Source organism: Haliotis cracherodii, unplaced genomic scaffold (genome assembly GCF_022045235.1).
Source record: "Haliotis cracherodii isolate W230 unplaced genomic scaffold, xgHalCrac1.p SCAF_11, whole genome shotgun sequence".
Lineage (NCBI taxonomy): Eukaryota > Metazoa > Mollusca > Gastropoda > Lepetellida > Haliotidae > Haliotis > Haliotis cracherodii.
The window spans coordinates 29,195,607-29,215,260 of record NW_027266266.1 but is presented as its reverse complement, the minus strand read 5'-3'; the positions used below and the strand labels follow the sequence as shown (position 1 = coordinate 29,215,260).

Here is a 19,654-nt window from a genome sequence, read left to right as displayed (position 1 = left end):
CACTTAATCTGTCAACTGTCACCTTTTTATGTAATGATTATTTTGAGGATAGATTTCCCACAAATATTGGGGGTACTGGTGGCCCAAAAGTCCAAGGTGCTGCAATAAGGCTGTGCAGAGTTGCCTCCCTTGGACAGAACCGAAGATTGTGGGTTCCAGTCCCAGTTTGCCCCAGTTATGTTTCTAGGCTTGTCAGCACCATGCCCTTGCTTGTGGGTCTGAGATCTGCATCTCTTCTGGCTTTCCTTCCACATTAAGCCAACACTGTGCGATATAACTGGAATACTGTTCAAAGCAGCATTAAACCAACAAACCAGACAACCTACCTACCTACCTGACACCTACTCACTCATTTTAATTCTGAATATAACCTTTGTTCTGATAATATAAATGACATAACCTTTGCATATTTTATTAACTGAATTAAATTTGAAAACAGATTCTTACGAGAGTTGAAATCCCTGAAGATCTCTGCTGACTACACCTCATGTGATGCAACAGGGCTTGACCCATGGCTGATGAGTCTGACCCCTGACCTCTCTCAGTACACCTACTACATGTTACGCCAGGGTGTTGATAAGTTCATGCTTCGCTGTCTATCTGAAGATGAACTCAAGTGTGAATGTGGAATCAACAACAGCATCCATCGCAGGAAGATCATACAGAACCTTGATGGTAATCTCAATTGCTAAGTCTTAAATTGAGTGGGGTGACATATCCATACTTTAGCACTCACATATTATTAGCTCAAGTGGTTGTAGACTAGTAGAGCTTACGCAGTGGTGTGCAGGCCATCTTCCATCTGCCATTCCCCTACAATCAGTTTGACAGATATCAATGGTGTCAACATTTGGTAGGTGTGAAGGTCAGAGGTCATACAATAACAACTATTGTGTTAATACAACCTCTTTCCTTGTGAAACACCGAGGGAATCTGTGGGGAGGGAGGAGAGATTTTACAGACCGCTGTCATATAGCTGCAACATGCTTGTGAAACACCGAGGGAATCTGTGGGGAGGGAGGAGAGATTTTACAGACCGCTGTCATATAGCTGCAACATGCATCAACCAAGTCCTCATCCTGACCACCCGATCTCGCTAGTCGCCTCTTCCGACAAGCATGGTTAGCTGAAGACCTTTTCTTACCCAGAATTTTCATCTCTACACATAAACATTAATTAAGCACCACCAATCCAATTCCATAAAAGAATTACCCTGATCTGAATCACATTGAACACCTTTGGGATTATGTTGACTGCCAAGCGAGGACTAGAGACTCTCCAGTTTATCTTGTGTTCTGTTGCTGGACAGGGCAAACACTGCATGCTCGGTTACAGGTGATTACATTTGAAAGTAGATAGCACTGTGTGACATCATCAATGGAATGTCGCTGCATGTTAGAAATTGAGGGGAAAACGTAAATGTACAGATTTAAATTTGTGTTTTCTTATTGCTGAATGTTTCATCCATAGGTGCTTAAAATATTTTTAAAAGTTATATACTGTTAATTATGCTTGTGTGCAAATCTGTAAACACATTAAGTGAACTTGCATGAACTTGACACAGTGGTTAATAATTTAACTTAGCTCATTGCACACTGACCTCCTTTTTTTAATATATGGTTTAATTGTCTCGGCTTGAAAAATACCTATTTCAGAAAAAGTTAAATACTTTGAACAGTTGACATCCTTAATGTTACCAAATAATCTCAGTAGCAAATATGATTTTTCAGATTTGTCAAGTCCTAATTCAAGCCGACAAAATCTTGTGATGGCAGTTGGAGATCTGGCGTCAAGTCTTGGCAGTGGTTTGAGGGCTAATGATGTATTTCTATCCTACAGGCGCTCCAATGGGTCACAATTGGCAAGGTATGTTTTTATTATTTTATTATACCACATTTGCTGTGTGTACATTGGCACTGAAACGGATTAATTTAGTGGTACTTAGTTTACCGATATATTGACATTCAACTCACTTACTGGTAATGTTCTGAAATTACTTGTAATTGAATTTAAAGATCACATCCACTCTCGTGGAGCACCTTTAGAATACCGTACCACAACTTCTTTGCTAGGATGATCTCTGCTGTAGGTCACATGTCTCAAAGTCAAGCAACCAGTTTTTACGAGAATCCGTCAGATGCGAACTCGTGACCTTCAGATTTTTAGCCCAACAGCTAACCAACTGAGCTACGTCCACACTGTGAAACAAAGTGCAAAGTTACCTAGTCATGTCTACGACGTTATGGAACTGAACGAAAAGGGTCAAATAGGTGACGGATACTTACGTAGGTTACGGGTCGGCATGGTGCCTCGTGACTTTAGTCTACTGACACATACAAATGATCCCGGTGCTATTTGGCACACTCGTCACATTCTGTAATCTACAAGATACCAAGTGACGAGGAATGAGGCGATATGCTGCTAACTGAAAAAGTCTCCAGACGTCAGATGTTGAACACGCGAGTATGTGTGAATGACATGGTATTAAATAATTTGTTAGGTGATTTTTGTGTGACAGGAAAGGTTGGTAGGGAACACTGTAAGGAATATGTGGATAATAGAAGGAACGAGGGAGGCATGAACAAAGCTAGTGACGACAACGGTGAGTTCAATGGAGCCAGTGAAAGTGGCTTGTGTGAATGTTCCAGGACTGTTTTCAGTAGCCAAATTATTCGACACAAAACCATTTCATCCTTTTTACTCAAAGTTTTTGTGTAAAGAATATAAGGAGCCACTATAGGATCTATTATTGCCACTAAACGGGTCCCTAATCCAAATGATCGTAAAGGGGATCCAAGGACTAAGGATAGAGTATCGCTAATAAACTGCATTCTTGTGCATAATAATGAAAATTAATGAACCGAAAAAATAATATATATATTTAAGTTCCCATTTATAACCATTTTAGCCACCTGAATTACGAGAAAAACGAAATAAAAAATATATATAAAATAAAAGTGTTTTCGTAAACTAGCGCTTGCTATATAATGCGTCGCCGCAGTCTATATTTAGTAAACAAATATTCAAAACTCTCAACACCATTGGGCATATTCAATGACATTGTGTGTAGAGATGACAGATCACTGGGAGGAGCTTATGCACACTGGATGACCCCTGACGTCACAGGGCATTGTTTCGGCGGTGTGACAAGCAACAAAATACTACAAATTACGTCTTAGGGTATTGTTATGTGTTTGAAAAGTTTGTGGTACTGTATTCTAAAGGTAGGCCAATTTTAATATATCGCAAATATTCATTTCTGATGGATTATTTTGAAATTTGATATGCAGCAAGTATGGTGTGGGCTCAGTAAGATAGACCGTATTTGACGTAATAAGCGCCAACAATGACATTTGCTAATACATTGGCTGGTGAACAATCCCAATTAGCACCCCTTCCGATTGATCAATGTACACAAGACTTATTTATTCTTGTATAATACTCACTCGTGTGTTATATGCACCCTTAATTATGGGCAATTAAATTCTGGAAAAATATATCTGTCTTGCATTAACATTTCAGACTGTCAGCATAAACCATGAAATTTTTCTTTCAACTCTGTTTTTTTCACCAAAATAACATTCTAATAAGAGCCCCCTATTTCTGATTTTGAGAGCACCCTGTGCGCTTATTACGTCGAATATGGCTTGGTTTTAGCTTACCTCGCCTGAAGGCCATGTCAGCTCATGTTGTTGCAAAACCTTAAAGGGCCAGAGGCCTTATTGATGGGGTGAAATTGTAACCATATGTAGTAGCAAGTTTTTTTCAAAGGTGTCTTGATTGGAAATAAATGCGTCATCTGTCATAAGCACATCCTCAGAAGCAACTGGACCAATAAAGCTGAAATTTCACATGCTTGTTCTCACAAAATAGAGGCGTGAATCCAATTTTCACCGTGGCCACACAGCAGCCATTTAAAAAAGTCTATTTGTGGCCTTAACTCAGCCATTTTGTTTGGTATATATGTGTATATGTAGTTAGTAGTGTGGCTTAGCAACACTAACAACATAAACATCTCCTCAGAAACCATAGGATCAATGATTTGTTTGGTCAGTTTGTTGTTTTACGCCGCACTCAGCAATATTCCAGCTATATGAGGACGGTTTGTAAATAATCGAGTCTTGACCAGACAATCCAGTGATTGATATCATGAGCATCAATCCACGCAATTCGGATCGATGCATCAACCAAGTCTGCAAGCCTGACCACCCGATCCAATTAGTTGCCTTTTATGACATGCATAGTCGCTTTTTAAGGCAAGCATGGGTTGCTGAAGACCTATTCTACCCCGGATCTTCACGGGTCAAAGGACCATTGAAGCTGAAACTTCACATGTTTGTTCCCACCAATGACAACAGCCCAATTTATTGAAGAGGTTTGAATTTGATTTTCAGTGTGGCCGCCACAAGCAGCCATGTTGAAAATGCTTGTTATGGTCATTGGTCTGTATTGAGTTAGTTGTGAGGCTCAACATATTTTAAATCTAGACACTTGTTTGACCTTTGCACTTGATCAATGAAACTGTGCATGTTTGTTGCGTTTTTTCAATACTTCAGATTTTGACCATGCTGAACTTTGGAATGTAGCGTTCTCCTTTTGATGAAATCACATTTTCTACAGACATGGCAGATCCTAGATTTCAGTATTTATGCAGAAACTTTTTGAATAGCTGATGCCGACATTTCAACTGTTGACTACATACTCAGGTGGGCTACAGTCATGCTATTTCTTTGTATTACTATGACCTTTGATCTTAATATACCCCCATTAATCCAAAACTTTATTTTAGTTTACTGAAAGTTCACCTGCAACTTCGAGGATTCTCTGTATTTCTGGATATTGATCGCTTAAGAGCTGGGAAGTTTGACGAAAATCTGTTATTGAGCATCCATCTTTCCCGTAACTTCATCCTCATCCTAACTCCAAACTCTCTAGACCGATGTATTGGGGACAGCAACAGGGAGGACTGGGTGCACAAAGAAATTGTTGCTGCGCTGGAGAGCAACTGTAACATAGTGCCCATTATGGATGGGTTTGAGTGGCCGCCGCTGGACCAGCTGCCCGATGACATGCGAGCTGTTGTCAGGTTCAACTGTGTCAGGTAATTCATCATCAACTGCACGATTACATTCAGCTTCCAGACATTTCTGCATATATTCATGAATTATCACTACTTCTGACTGTCTGAAAACACCATGTATTACTAGTCAGTGAAGAGACCATTTGCTTGATAATACCATTATCAAACAGTGTTTAATAACATCACATGTGGATGTGGCATTTTTTTGTATCTGGTGGTCATTCGAATGGGGGTGTCAATAGCATTGTGCAGCTGTTCACTGCAGCAATATTATCGAGGGAAACTCAAAGAATCGGCTTCATACATTGTACCATGTACTAACACTTTAACCCCCAGGCTATCCCACCACCCAGTCAAATCCATGAGCTTTTGCAGTTGCCTATGATCTATCGCAGGAGTTGCAAACAAACATGTTCTAAATAGAGAGAGTATACAGACTCTCACTTTGTATTATAGTACGTAGTGCAAGCATTGTGGCATTATAAAGGTTCAGACCATCACTGAAAATCAAAACATTATAATTCTTGCAAATACCTCCCCTCTATTACATCAGTTGCCATAAACTCCTGTTTATGCTGAGAACCACACTATAAATTTTTATAAATTTTCAACAGACGTCCTCTTCACTGCCAACATCTATAGTTGTGAGGGAAACCCTATCCCTTGCCAGGGGCGCCACCACACATGCGCAAGGCGGGAATCTACTCACTTCTTTCAACCCATTACCCTCATCAACTAGATGCAGATATTTGGGGAGGTGGGAGGGATTAATTCCTGATGTAATAGAGGTGGTATTCTTAGAATTATTCACAATGATAACTATTGTTTGATAGTGTGGTTCTCAGCATAAACAGGAATTTATGGCAACTGATATAATAGAGGTGGTATTCTTAGAATTATTCACAATGATAACTATTGGTTGATGTCGAAAGATAATTACAAAATTCATTACCGTGTCTACTTATGACCTTGAACTATGTGCTGTAAATCAGAGTAGCGTCCGTGGATCAAGTGGACCATTTTTGTCCTCTTGTCAACCATTGCAGTCTCTGCTGACTCGTATGAAATCACACAGACAAACATGGTGTGACTTGGTGACATCCCTCACATACACTGTTCAAGCCAGGTTTCCAACTAGATATTCCACTGAATGCAGATGTTTATAACTTGGTGATGTGTATATAAATCAAACAATTGTAACCATCATGTGTCAGAATACTCCAGCGCCGTAAATTCCTGTTTTGGCTGCAATCACTCTATAACATGTTTAGATTTTTCAACAGACGTCCTCTTCACTGCCATGCATATCTAATAGTTGGGGAAAACCTGGTCCTCTGCACTAATGCAACTACTCATGAAATCACTTCTGACATCAATTCCAGTAGATACTACCTTTTGCACCTTTAAGCTAACAAAAGTCACCATTGCCACTTCTAGGGCTTCTCAATGTGATGTCCTTTCCCACTGATGACATCACTTTCATTTCATGCCAGTAATATTCATGTATATTCGACATATTTTCAGGTACTGTGTCTCCCATTGACATGATTTCTCAGTATCTCGTACAGTGTTACATCTGAATCTAACATGCAGGAGTTTTTCACCTAGATCTATGATTATAAGGGTAAGCCACAGATCTACCTACACCGATTTGCCAATAATTCAAGGGCTAACTCACCTTGAATTTCTGGTCTGCGTGGAATCTCAAAAGAAAAGGGGTGATCAGTTACTAGGTAACTATAACTTTGGCTGCAACCAGAGGGCCTAGGCAGTAAGTACAGTCCCTGAAATATTGGATTGTACGTTTGAAAATGTATTTCCTTTGGCAGCTCGCCACCACTTCTTAGATGGATACTGTGTTCAATGTAGCTGGAGCTATTATTTCATGACCTCTCCATCTTCCCATGTTGATGTACAGTGTTGTGGTGAGCATTATTGCAGAGCCCACTTACCGGAAGAAGCTGGGCTATTTTAAAGGAATGACAAAGATGCAACAGTGGATTTTAATGGCTGAGGTTGTAAAGGGCTACTCCAATTTAGAAAGGAATAAATACTATTAAAGGCCTAAATGGCAAAACAAGGCTAGGCCAAATTAGGCTATGCGGCCACTTGCATTGCCAAACATAATTGTTAATGGATAATTAATGCTAAGGCCCAAATAACGTAAACATCGCCACCCGACCAACGCTCGGGTCTAAATTGGAGCGAATGCCACAAGGCCCAGCTATGTGGCAATTTGCATTGTGAAATATAATTGTTACTAGATTCCCGAGTGAAAACCTGGGAAAGACTGGGTTCCAACTGGTAAGAAGGGAACTCAGCCTGGGTTCCCGCTGGAAAGCAGGTAACAGGAAACCCTAATTGGTATATATATTAATATCAATAATGATGATATGGGAGGTAGCCCAGAAGAACCGCACCACCCCAAAGCCACAGATGATTATTCTAGTGCCCGCCATGATTGCTTCATGAGATTACTTTCTTTATTTATGACTATCTTTGAAATTGGTACCAAGGCAATGTGGATATCTCTGATGTATTCTTGGATTCCCTTAAAGCTAAGGTGGGTTCCCTGCCACTGAAACCAGGATCACTCAGTAGAAACTATTTTTGGATGGGGGATGGATGAAAAGTTTATGGAGACGGAGACGGTTGGCCAGCCGCCTGTTTAGCTTAGATCGGCTCTTTTCTACCTTACGTGGGTCACATGCATTGTGCCAGTAATGGCGTGGAAGAATGTCAGAAAAACAAACGTGAGTGAGCCTGGATTCACTTGATGGATATCTCCATATCTAGAAGGAGCTGGCTTGTCAAGATCAAACCCAGGTTGTTAGAGCCCAGGTGTATAACCACAGCTGAAGATCCTTTTGTGCGGCACCAGCTCAGGACACTGTGTGGATAGCTGTTGCCTTGCCCTTGACTTGAAGCTTGATCCCACCATCCAAACTGGAAACAAATGTACTGTAGTAGCATTTGGCAGTTATTAGTTCTGTTTTAATTACGGTTAACAAACTAAAATGAATAATTATTTGCAGGAAGACTGATCTTGTGAGGGCTGTCCGCCCTTGGCGGATTAGGTTTTACAAGTTGACTGCCCGTAACCATAGTGATATAATGTTGTGACTGACATCTGTATTGGACATACAGGTGACCCAAATGAATAACCGTTTCCGCGAGCCAAGTATAGTTTTGGAGTGACAGATGAAAACTCATAGCACATACCAAACACAATAGGAGTTCACCCTCATTTTCAACCCCCACAATCGTTGAGATTGGTAGGGTGGTGGAGGATCGTCTGGTTTGCCTGGAAGTTGATTTTTCGCTTTGAAATCCCAGCACAACCTGAGATGCTCTCTGCCTACCATGCTCAAAATGGACACGGATGATGTAAAGTGCTCACCCGCGCCGCGTTGGCTAAAGCCAAGATAAAAATTGTTTTCTTGGTGAGGTCATAAAGTGAGGATTCATTGCGGTGGCTCGAAGGGAGCGAGCACAAACCTCATTCAATTCCCACGCTGGGGGTCAGAACTTGGCCTTCTGATCCTCAAGCTGGAGTGAGTGTAGTAGCGCCTGTAGTTCCGGGACCTTGCGTCATCTTGCGGTTTTACGGAACGGCCAACACTGAGTTAAGTGCAACCAAGTACGTAGTAATGGTGCTGCCTTTCAAGTGTATTTGGGTACGCATATGTAGGAGGTATTTGGCTAGGAATTATGGTAACGCAGTCGTTGGGTCTTGATTCTTTTGCCTTGCAAAAAGTCTCAAATGATCCCCACTTGTCATCGTATAGTCCTCTGGCAGAGGGACGATGAGCTACAGCTATAGCTTTTGCTGTCCATGCTGAATAGCCCTTCACACTTAACATCTTTTGAAGACGAACCAAACATGCAGATGAAATCTGTCCAGCATTGGGTGAGGCAATTTGCTGTGAGGGTGGATGAGTAGGTTGGACCACTGTAGGAGGGGTAGTGCATTGTTTTGTGCTAGATTTCTGAGCTTGACAAGCCAAATGACGACGTAGGTGTGAGCTTGGAGAAGTCTTCATCCATTGACCTAGACATTTCTGTCAGCATACGGCCGACCGGAATCGATGTAGGATGCGACCATATGGTGTCAATTTTATCCACCCCATTACCAGGGTTATGGGCCTCCGATACGAGACGGTACACTACCCAATCGGGTACTTGCGCTAAGCTGAGATGTGTATTCTATTCTATCGAGGAATCGCCATCTTCGCCATTTGTAAAGTCTGACGAATTAGAATGATAATGAGGTGTTTGCCAAGGCGGCGGTCAGCTTCTGCCTCAATGTGTAGTGCTACCTCTGATAGAGGGCTTGGATGATCCGCCTGGTGTTGGGGATAGGGAGTCGCTAGTACTAAATGTAAATAGATATTTTCTATGGTGTTTTTGAGCCCTCCCACCACTGTAGCCATGGTATTGTCCTTATCTAACACGGCTTGCCTGACATGAACAGCTGTTTTCTATGCTTTCTGTGGTCTTAAGTTGCTTTAATAAAGTATCTCGAAGCTCTGAAGGGACATAAAAGCCTGTCAGGATAATCCAGCTCTACTTAAGGTAGGGATCGTGTATTGCTGATGACTTGATTCAGGTCAATATATTGTGGTAGGAACCTCAAAGATATTGTACTTCAGTCTTTTATGTGTGTAATTGAGGAAATATCCATAGCGTGTAGCTATGGCTGCAGTGGCCATAGATTTTCCCCAAGCTATTAGAAGTTTTAGCATTTTAATGGGTTCTTAGAGTGGTTCCATTTATGCTGACAGTGCAATTAATAATTCCATTTTGGGAATGTGCATGGTACTTTTCATGTCATCCAGAGAAAATGACTTCATTAGTAGATTTAGTACTGTGTGAGTACCTTTAGTGAGGCCATCATGGAGTCGTACCATGGACCCTAAATATATCTTATTAAGTGTCCGTGGTCGTACGGAGGCTGGAGCTGGTCTGTTGCCTTCACTGATGTCTCAGTTTCTTGTCCTTCCTGAAGTGAAAAAAGAAATTCCCTTTTGTCACATGACGAATTTGTCCCTTCTGGTTTTATAAATGACTATCGAAGATAGTCTCCATGACCTTGCCTTGTGTGTGCAGCTGATTCAAACAAGTCGTTAGCAATTGCATTAGTGCGGTGGATAGGGTTTTCCTCACAACTATAAGATATCTCCTGTATGTATCTATGTATAAATATATATATATGTATGTTTCTTGAACAGATGGGTGCATGACTATCAGGATGCCTGCGTGGACAAGCTGGAAACCTTTCTCACACCAGGATCTGGGGTCCATGGGTGCAGCAGCAAACACACAAAACCTTTGTCACATCAGGCCTCCACACAAAGTACCATGTCCTCACCATCCCAAGATGATGCCCACCTCCGTCCTTCAGATTGCTTGGCAATTAAGTCACACACCAGCTCTCACTCTCTACATGATCTGGTATGACAATGGCTCTTACAGGACCTTGAAAGTGATACCACATAACTTGGAACTACAAACTGACTATAACATAAACAATTACTCGACTTCATGGTTCCAACAGCACCTTGTTTTTGAGACAATCTACTATAGACTTGCTACTACAAGGCCGCCTTGTTTCAAGAAAAAACAACTATTGGACTTTAGTTTGACATTAGGTACCACATTAGGTACAAGATAGTGTTACATCGATAGCTTCAACAGGAACTTGTTTGTGATTACATCAATATCAATTTGTGTTTCTCCATGCTCAGCTTCAGATGGAGCAGGAAGGTGGAAGAGGATAAAAAATGAAAAAATAAAAAGGTAACCTTCGTTTGGAATATAACTGGTAAGTTGTCTGTATAAGAAATGCACAAATCTCGTTTCCAATTAATTTCAAATAAACATAAAATGTCAGTGCAACAGAATAACCAGTCTGGATTATCTGCCAAAACAGATTCCATTGGGCTTAAAGGGCACAATAGCTGTGAAAACCATTTGAATGGACCGCTGAAAATCAGGTATGACACCAGATGTTTGTGAAAAGGGTAAACATGTCCTGCCCTACTGGTAGCATCCACCACTCACCACTCACCACTCACAAGTATTTATTGCCTGACGCCGGAGCAGTACCCCTGCCATGCGATGGCGGCAGCATGTAAACAAACCAGAAAATCCTTTGTACAAATGCAGATACACTGCTGCTTATATGTATAGAAAAACTCCTGAGAAATACATTTATTTGGCAGCACAGTGGGGGACAGTTTTGATGTCTTAGCCCAAACATGTGCTTATAAACTCAGGGTATCATTATTGTGCTATATTTCAGAGTTGTAGACATCAATTCTCTACACTATAGGACAGAAAAAACAACCATCCCTTGAACCATCCTGATCCGTCAACTTCTGAGAAATGCCTTTCAAACAATTCAACATCAGTTTCGATGGCTTGATCATACATGTATAAGTTGGCAAAAGGTTCCTTTGAAAATGTTTTCAAGCAAACCGGAGTTTGCAGACAACTTATTTCGTATCCTGGTACAACCTATTGCCAATTCCCTCTCTCGTCAATTTCATAACACAGAACCAAAATGTGCCACTCCAGCAGATGCGCTACCTGTTACATACATGTGTCTGTGACACACACAGTATGAAAGGAGAGAGACGGTCAGGCTTGTCAGTAGGTTTAATGACCACTTAGACAAGGGAGATAATCACACACTTGATGTACACGATGTACATCTTCCTATACACTTCAGCACGTTACATCCTTAAAGAAATAATATGCCTTTGTTAGAAACTGAAAATGTGAAGCTAGTTTAGGTTATAATGAGTGAGTGAGTTTGAATTTTAGCTGCTTTTAGCAATATTCCAGCAATATCATGGTGGGGAACACCAGAAATGGGCTTCACACTTTGTACCCATGTTGGGAATCGAACCCGGGTCTTCAGCATGACAAGCGAACGCTTTAACCACTAGGCTACCTGACCGCCCCTAGATTGTAATGACACTTTAACTCTGTGACTAGAAACACCCATTTGCATGATGACTACCGGTATGTCCTATTAAGGGTCACACACAGATTTGCTTATAGGTCCAGTTTATCGATCTTCTTGATGACTCTTCTTGCACGTTCTGTGTTATATTCTTGGCTATCTCTACTGCAGCTTCTGCAACTTCATTTCCCCAACTGTGTCCTGGATTGGAGAATTCATGGGTAAAGCTGCACTTGTTAATGAACTGCTTGAACCTTTTGTTGTGAGCTGTATTGTGATCCTCAATCACTTATCTTCTCAGGTATGCCATGCCTGGTAAAGTGATGTTTGAGCTTGTTTACCACTGTTTCTGTGGTGGTATCCCGCAGGAAATCAACTTCAACCAAGTTGGTGTAACAGTCTACTGTTACTGTCTGGTAAAGGTGCTCAAGACAGGTTGTGTCCATACCAGATTTGTAGATTGTCTCAAAGTTACAGGAGCGGTTGGATAGCCCATGATGGCATTCCAAAGACGTAAACAAAAGTATAAACGTTACTACATTTGGGGTTAGAGAGCAAATATCAAAATGCTGGTAATGGCCTCACCCACACTGACGGCAGCGATGTTACCCAGGGTATGACAAATGTGTCACATGCTGCAAAAGAGCTTGAAAGTGGGGGTTGAAGGAGAGGTAACTCTGATTGGTGACCTTGTGGAGAGTGCCCCTAACGGGGAGACACTTTTTGGTACTCTGTAGATAGAGCAATAGGTTGTATCAGGATACCTATATCAATATGATATATATTTATTATATATATATTATATATATATTATATATATATATATTCTATTTATGTGATTAAGACTAACTACATAGTCCTGCAGAGTCCTGCATGTATGTCATACATAGTCCTGCATCTATGTCATAAATAGTCCTGCATCTATGTCATACATAGTCCTGCATCTGTGTCATGCATCTATGTCATGCATAATCCTGCATCTATGTCATGCATAGTACTGCATCTATGTCATACATAGTCCTGCATCCATGTCATGCAGTCCTGCATCTATGCCATGCAGTTCTGCATCTATGTCATACATAATCCTGCATCTATGTCATGCATAATCCTGCATCTATGTCATGCATAATCCTGCATCTATGTCATACAGTCCTGCATCTATGTCATACATAATCCTGCATCTATGTCATACATAATCCTGCATCTATGTCATACAGTCCTGCATCTATGTCATACATAATCCTGCATCTATGTCATACATAATCCTGCATCTATGTCATACAGTCCTGCATCTATGTCATACATAATCCTGCATCTATGTCATGCATAATCCTGCATCTATGTCATACATAGTCCTGCATCTATGTCATACATAGTCCTGCATCTATGTCATGCAGTCAAGCATCTATGTCATGCCTAGTCATGCATCTATGTCATACAGTCCTGCATCTATGTCATGCAGTCATGCATCTATCATACAGTCATGCATCTCTGTCATACAGTCCTGCATCTCAGTCCTACAAAGTCTTGCATCTCTGTCCTACATAGTCCTGCATCTATGTCATACATAGTCCTGCATCCATGTCATGCAGTCCTGCATCTATGCCATGCAGTTCTGCATCTATGTCATACAGCCCTGCATCTATGTCATGCACTCATGCATCTCTGTCATATATAGTCCTGCATCTGTCATACAGTCCTGCATCTATGCCATGCAGTCCTGCATCTATGTCATACAGCCCTGCATCTATGTCATGCCTAGTCATGCATCTATGTCATACAGTCCTGCATCTGTCATACAGTCCTGCATCTATGTCATACAGTCCTGCATCTCTGTCCTACATAGTCTTGCATCTCTGTCCTACATAGTCCTGCATCTATGTCATACATAGTCCTGCATCTATGTCATACAGTCCTGCATCTATGTCATGCAGTCATGCATCTATGTCATGCCTAGTCCTGCATCCATGTCATGCAGTCATGCATCTATGTCATACAGTCCTGCATCCATGTCATACAGTCCTGCATCTATGTCATGCAGTCCTGCATCTATGTCATACGTAGTCCCGCATCTCTGTCATACGTAGTCCTGCATCTATGTCATGCCTAGTCCTGCATCCATGTCATGCAGTCCTGCATCTATGTCATACAGTCCTGCATCTATGTCATGCACTCATGCATCTCTGTCATACATAGTCTTGCATCTCTGTCATACATAGTCCTGCATCTCTGACCTGCAGTCCTGCATAGTGTTGCACCTATAACATGCATATATTATTATCTTGACTGATCATCAACGTAAAACGAAATGTGACATCTACATCTATTTAAAAAATTAAAAAATCATATTTGATGCTGCTGTACTAATATATTTTTGTGTTGTATGTAAACATCTCAATGACTGAATATAGTTTATATACTTTCGTTCTAAAATCCTGTTTGAAACTAAGTACGTTGGCGATGTAGCAGAGCTACAGCGCTATGTTTTTAGTAATAGAAATCAACATACCTCCACTGATCAATACTTCGGGTTGATTCAGTTCACAAGATACAACAGCTTTCCACTATTGTCCAGAATTTAACATTTTATTTCTTCTAAAGTTTGGAATTATTCAACGTTCAAAAATCCAAATTTCATATAGATAAGTCAGTGTGCCAATAGCATCACCGTGATCTTCCATATTGACCTGGGACTGGGACACTAGTAAACCTAAAATGGAGAGAAAAGACTTAAGTGCTGTCGGGTATGCTAGAAAAATGCTTTTCTGGCTTCATTTAATAAATACGAGTCTTAGGACTATAAAAAAACATATATCAAAATAACGCAAATTGACCTAATCTAGCCTGTCCTAACTGACACTGTGACTACCCTTAAAATGTACTTTTACAAGTAAAATAATGATAAACTTAGAAAATATTTGTGTGTTGTCATGCATGTATGAAACGGCCTATAATCTGAGGTAATTACCGAACACCTGTCCCGAGGTGATGACCTTACACTGTCCCGTGCATTCTCACAGGTGCAAATGTCACCCGAGTTGGGGGTGGTCTCAAAATATTGCTGTTAATTGTACTTAATTGACATGTGCGTTGATTGGGTAGCAATTTAGGATATGTACTGCATTATATTTGCTTGGAAACATGATGGAACAGTTTAAAGCTATGACACAGGATGAGTATTGGAAGGTTGCATGGCATAATTCAAAATTCAAAATTTGTTCTCCAAATTAAATAAGCAACCCTAAAAGCCCCCCTAAGTTGCCTCACCTTTTCGGACATACCCTTTTCAACCAATCACTAAATGGCCTGGTGGGCCCGGGCGCCAAATACACATGTGTCGGAAAGCGCACGTTAAATTCCCAATTTAAGTAAGTAAGGAAGGCTGCAGTTTTGGATTCAAGAAGTATTTGTTGTTCTACAGATGATTTCTTGAGGTAGCATTTATCTCTACTGATGACGTATATGAATCTGTACTTTTAAATGTTGTGTTATGTCTTGCCACGAACCCTTTACACTTAACCAAGATAGGCACAACTAGGTTGAGCTCACAATGTCTGACTGGCGTACGTGAGACAAGACAACGTGACAGTGTTGTGCCACCAGCACATGTCTTGTACTTTACTGGTTTCTTATTCAGACGAATTTTCTGCATGAGTTGACCTTTCGTTTCAGATGGTCTGAAGTCGACAATGTCATATATTCCAGTGTGGACGTCTTCAGACTACTCATGGTTGGGGTGACAGCATCTGATTCCCGGACGTAATATTAACTGGCATTATCCATGACAATGACACTGACGTTGTTTAAAGTGTCGAAAATGTTGTTTCTTTTTCGCCTCGAAAACAAGCACACATCCATCAATAAGCCCCATATCTTGGGTTGCGGCATGCAAAACAATGTCACGATCACCTAATGGTACCATGGGTGCTTATTTCCATCTGCCAACTGCCATTTGTAGTCAGTGGAGTGATTCATCAAGGTAAATTATCAGGACGCCCTGACTGGGATAGTTATGAATGGTCCGGAGATAATGTGACCTCAGACAGGATGGAATATTATCCCCTGAAAACTGCTCGGTCATTGCCACGCGCAGGTATCGAAATCCCATCTCATGGAGAGCAATAGTTAGTGCAGTCTGGGAAACATTAATTGTATCTTTAAATCCTCATGAATTCTACTACAAGTCGGGGGTACCTTCTGCTCAAAAAGCTTGTACACTGTACGCCTAATCACCCTGTATCAAAGCTGTCTAATGTACTTTTACGTCCCGGTTTTGTTTTTGAGACCACCCCTATACTTGTTTTGTTTTCTTATCATACCGTAGACTTGGTGGTATGAATTGAAAACCCCGTAGCTTGGGCAGTTCGGTAATTCACCTTATCTAAATTAATTAATGGTTGCCCTCTGTCTCTTAAGTGTAAAGAATGTGTATACATTTCCTAGGACAGACTCCATGTCGTGTACCATGGCAATGGCTATGGCTATGCAAGTGTAATGTAATATGCATCATGGGAGCAGTGTTGACAAAACAAACGCAGCCTCATTTTGTCATTTTGCACATCTAGAATTTTCTCCCAGTGATTTTTGTGTGTGTATTAGATGTTTTTTTATGAAGACTTCATTATTATCATTATAACGGAGTCACATGCGCAAATTTCAATAGTCCGTTTCAGACTGACATCATTGGACTTTCTGTTTTCGTTCAAATTTGTCTCCTGTAAACTTGTTGATAGGACTCCTTGTGACTGAAATACTTCAAACCTTCATTTCAATAACAACAGTCTGTGAAAAATTATATCCTTTTTAACAGGCAAAAGCAGTTTTCTAGCATTTCTGACAGTAGTTTAAACATAATTCCTGATATTAACCACTGAAAAAGAAAACACCAGCTGCATTCAGTATTTACACTTTTTATGTAACCTTTTCTCAAGTTATATCTTAATGTCCATTATAAGATCTAGCAGTATCAGGGCTTGATGCTGTTTTATGCGTCCTGCGTTAAGTTTTATATCATGAGCCAAGATATTAATGACTCGCACAGAAGTCCATGTGTTTTTTTGTGGCGGGATATACAGGATTTATTCTCCCACACAGAAATTGATTTAGTTTATCAAGATCATGTGAGAGAATCAGATTAACATCCTGGTATGCAGTTAAGGTAATCGTCATTTTCTAAGCCACCATAACACCCAGCAATCTGTGACACAACCTACAACAAAAATAAATCATGTTCACATTTGGTGTAACTTTTCAGTATTGCTACTTATAGGCTACACATTTTGACGTTGCTGTTCGGAGGATTCCATGATATTCCGAACTGCCAAAGAAATACGACTGTTTTCATTATGAAAAAATGAAAAGGGTGGTTGTAGTCGGTCAAAACTGACATGAAATACATGCGCAGGTCTAAGAAGTGTAGCATTTGGTCAGTTACCCTAATTCGCATTGAAGGAATTATTTAAATCGAGTGCTCAAATGCACCTTCACTGAAGTCGATTTGATGCATAATGAACTGTTGCTCATGTTGTTTGTTTTGTTTGTTTGTTGTTTAACGCCACACTCAGCAATATTCCAGCTATATGACGGTGGTCTGTAAATAATCAAGTCTGGACAAGACAATCCAGTGATTTACGTCATGAACATCGATCCACGCAATTTGGATCGATGACGTGCATCAACCAAGTCAGCGAGCCCATTGTACAAGTATATACATGCTCACATATGTATTTGACAGAGCGCCAAAATGTTTGCCTTATGATGTACAATAGTGGACAGTAATACTACTTAGGATAATTAATGACATCTTTAAAATATCGAGCTTGAGAATAGAATTTTAACGTTTTTGCTGGTTTGGATGGACAGAATAATACTTTGGTAAAACGCTGTCTCTTAAATCTGCATAGAATGGACATTGGAGCCAAACTTCTCCAAACCATACTTATAAAACAAGTGTTTAACATCATAAGCCCAGCATTTTTCCCCATTTCGGCTTTACTGAACTCGAAGTGGTAGCATACTTAAGAATACTATTTGATTTTTGGCTCAGCAATCGCAACCAATAAGTGATTATTTTCTTATAATTGAAAACCTTCACAGAAAATCGACCAACCTCCCCTCTCGCAGCTTTATTCGGGGTTTGGCTAATTTACAAAATCTGTCATGAATTATATCAACATCTAGGGATGGGTGCAAACCCCATACCTCAGATCCATATACAGTAAACTACGGTTATAACGAACTCAAAGGGACTACTAATTTTAGTTCCTTATAACCTTAATTCGTTATAAGCATATACGCAGCATAACTACAGCATTTAGTCGGGACTAAAAAGTTAGTTCGTTATATCCGTTTGTTCGTTATAACCGTAGTTTACTGTATAAAGATTGGCATGATTGTAATATCAAAGACATGAAGCTGTATTCTTATAGGAAGTTTTTGAAACATAAAGTGGACAGCCAAAAGTGACCACCCCTTGCTAATACCGACACATTCATCGCCAACATCTACAGAATTGGTTCCGAGCTACCACATAAACAGCTGCAAAGATACCTGTTTTGGAAATATCCAAACATTTGTTACTTGCGTTTCTTTTGCGGATCAGTATATTTATATTCCCACGTGTGTTTCAGTGCTAATGTCTTGCTTGTATGTACATGAACATCACCTGTGCATTGATGGGGTTGAGGAGCATATGATCTTTATCCTTTCATTGACAATATGACAAGTGTAAATATTTCCATGATAATTGGGGAGTGTTGTTCTGGGTGGAATGAACAGCCCAGCATAATGGAATCACATGACAATGGCAACAGTCTTGTGTGAAATGAAGGTCTAGTCTGCAGTGTACTGATTGTTGACACCATGTGAAATGTGACAGGGCGATTCACCTTCTGTGTTGATCTGTTTTTCAGAGTGGAAGATCTTTTGTTTTGTTGGAAGAAAAGTCTATTTTGTTTCCTATGTTCTGGCTATTGTACAAGTTCCATATATACAAGCACTATATAAATTAGCACTGTCAGAAACACAACAATTTTCACGGATGCGGTAAGAAGAAAAAAAGAATTGAGCATTTATTATCATTGGCAGTGAATCAAGTGTTTATGTATTTTGGCCAACTTTTGTTTGTTATCCAGTAAAGTGTCAGTTGATTACCAAGATCTGGTTGTTGCATCAGCCCTTCATTCTGTCCTCATTCAAAACAAAGACAATCATATTCTCAAAGCTATCCATTTGTGTTACGAAATACAAAACCTAATTAACCATTCACATCGCATTGTACTTTTACTCGTGAGTATGAAACTTAGAGATAATAGCATGGGCACAAACAACACTCCAACTCCCTGCTATTGTTTAATAAGCAACCCTTGTTTCAAATTGCCACTTGCTCCTATAAAACAACTGGACAACTAATATGCAATTGACATCCTCCCTTATAAGCTCCAAACCCTCTGTCAGTGCAAAGGTTTCGTTTCTTCCTTTTCATTTATCAATACTTATTCCTAAAATACATATACTTTTTGAAGTGGCAAGTTAATGAATATGGCTGTGGACCATGTGTCTCCTTGCTGAAAAGACTGGAGTCATGTAAAATGGATAATTTAGAT

General features: G+C 40.3%; 1 protein-coding gene across 6 annotated transcripts in view; it reads left to right on the top strand.

Moving 5' to 3' along the window:
- Positions 1–17,268, top strand: part of LOC139456407 (NAD(+) hydrolase sarm1-like) — a 47,575-nt gene extending 30,307 nt beyond the window's left edge. For 4 of the 6 annotated variants that reach the window (XM_071238108.1, XM_071238107.1, XM_071238105.1 and 1 more), the window contains 4 exons: positions 440–675; positions 1,731–1,866; positions 4,790–5,101; positions 10,312–12,822. In XM_071238108.1, coding sequence (XP_071094209.1) covers positions 440–675; positions 1,731–1,866; positions 4,790–5,101; positions 10,312–10,540 — 913 coding nt within the window. In that variant the 3' untranslated portion in view covers positions 10,541–12,822. Of the gene's footprint in view, positions 1–439; positions 676–1,730; positions 1,867–4,789; positions 5,102–10,311; positions 12,823–15,722 lie in introns of those variants that run through there. The other 2 variants (XR_011652531.1, XR_011652532.1) reach the window with 2 other exon arrangements.
- The last annotated feature ends 2,386 nt before the right edge of the window (positions 17,269–19,654 follow it).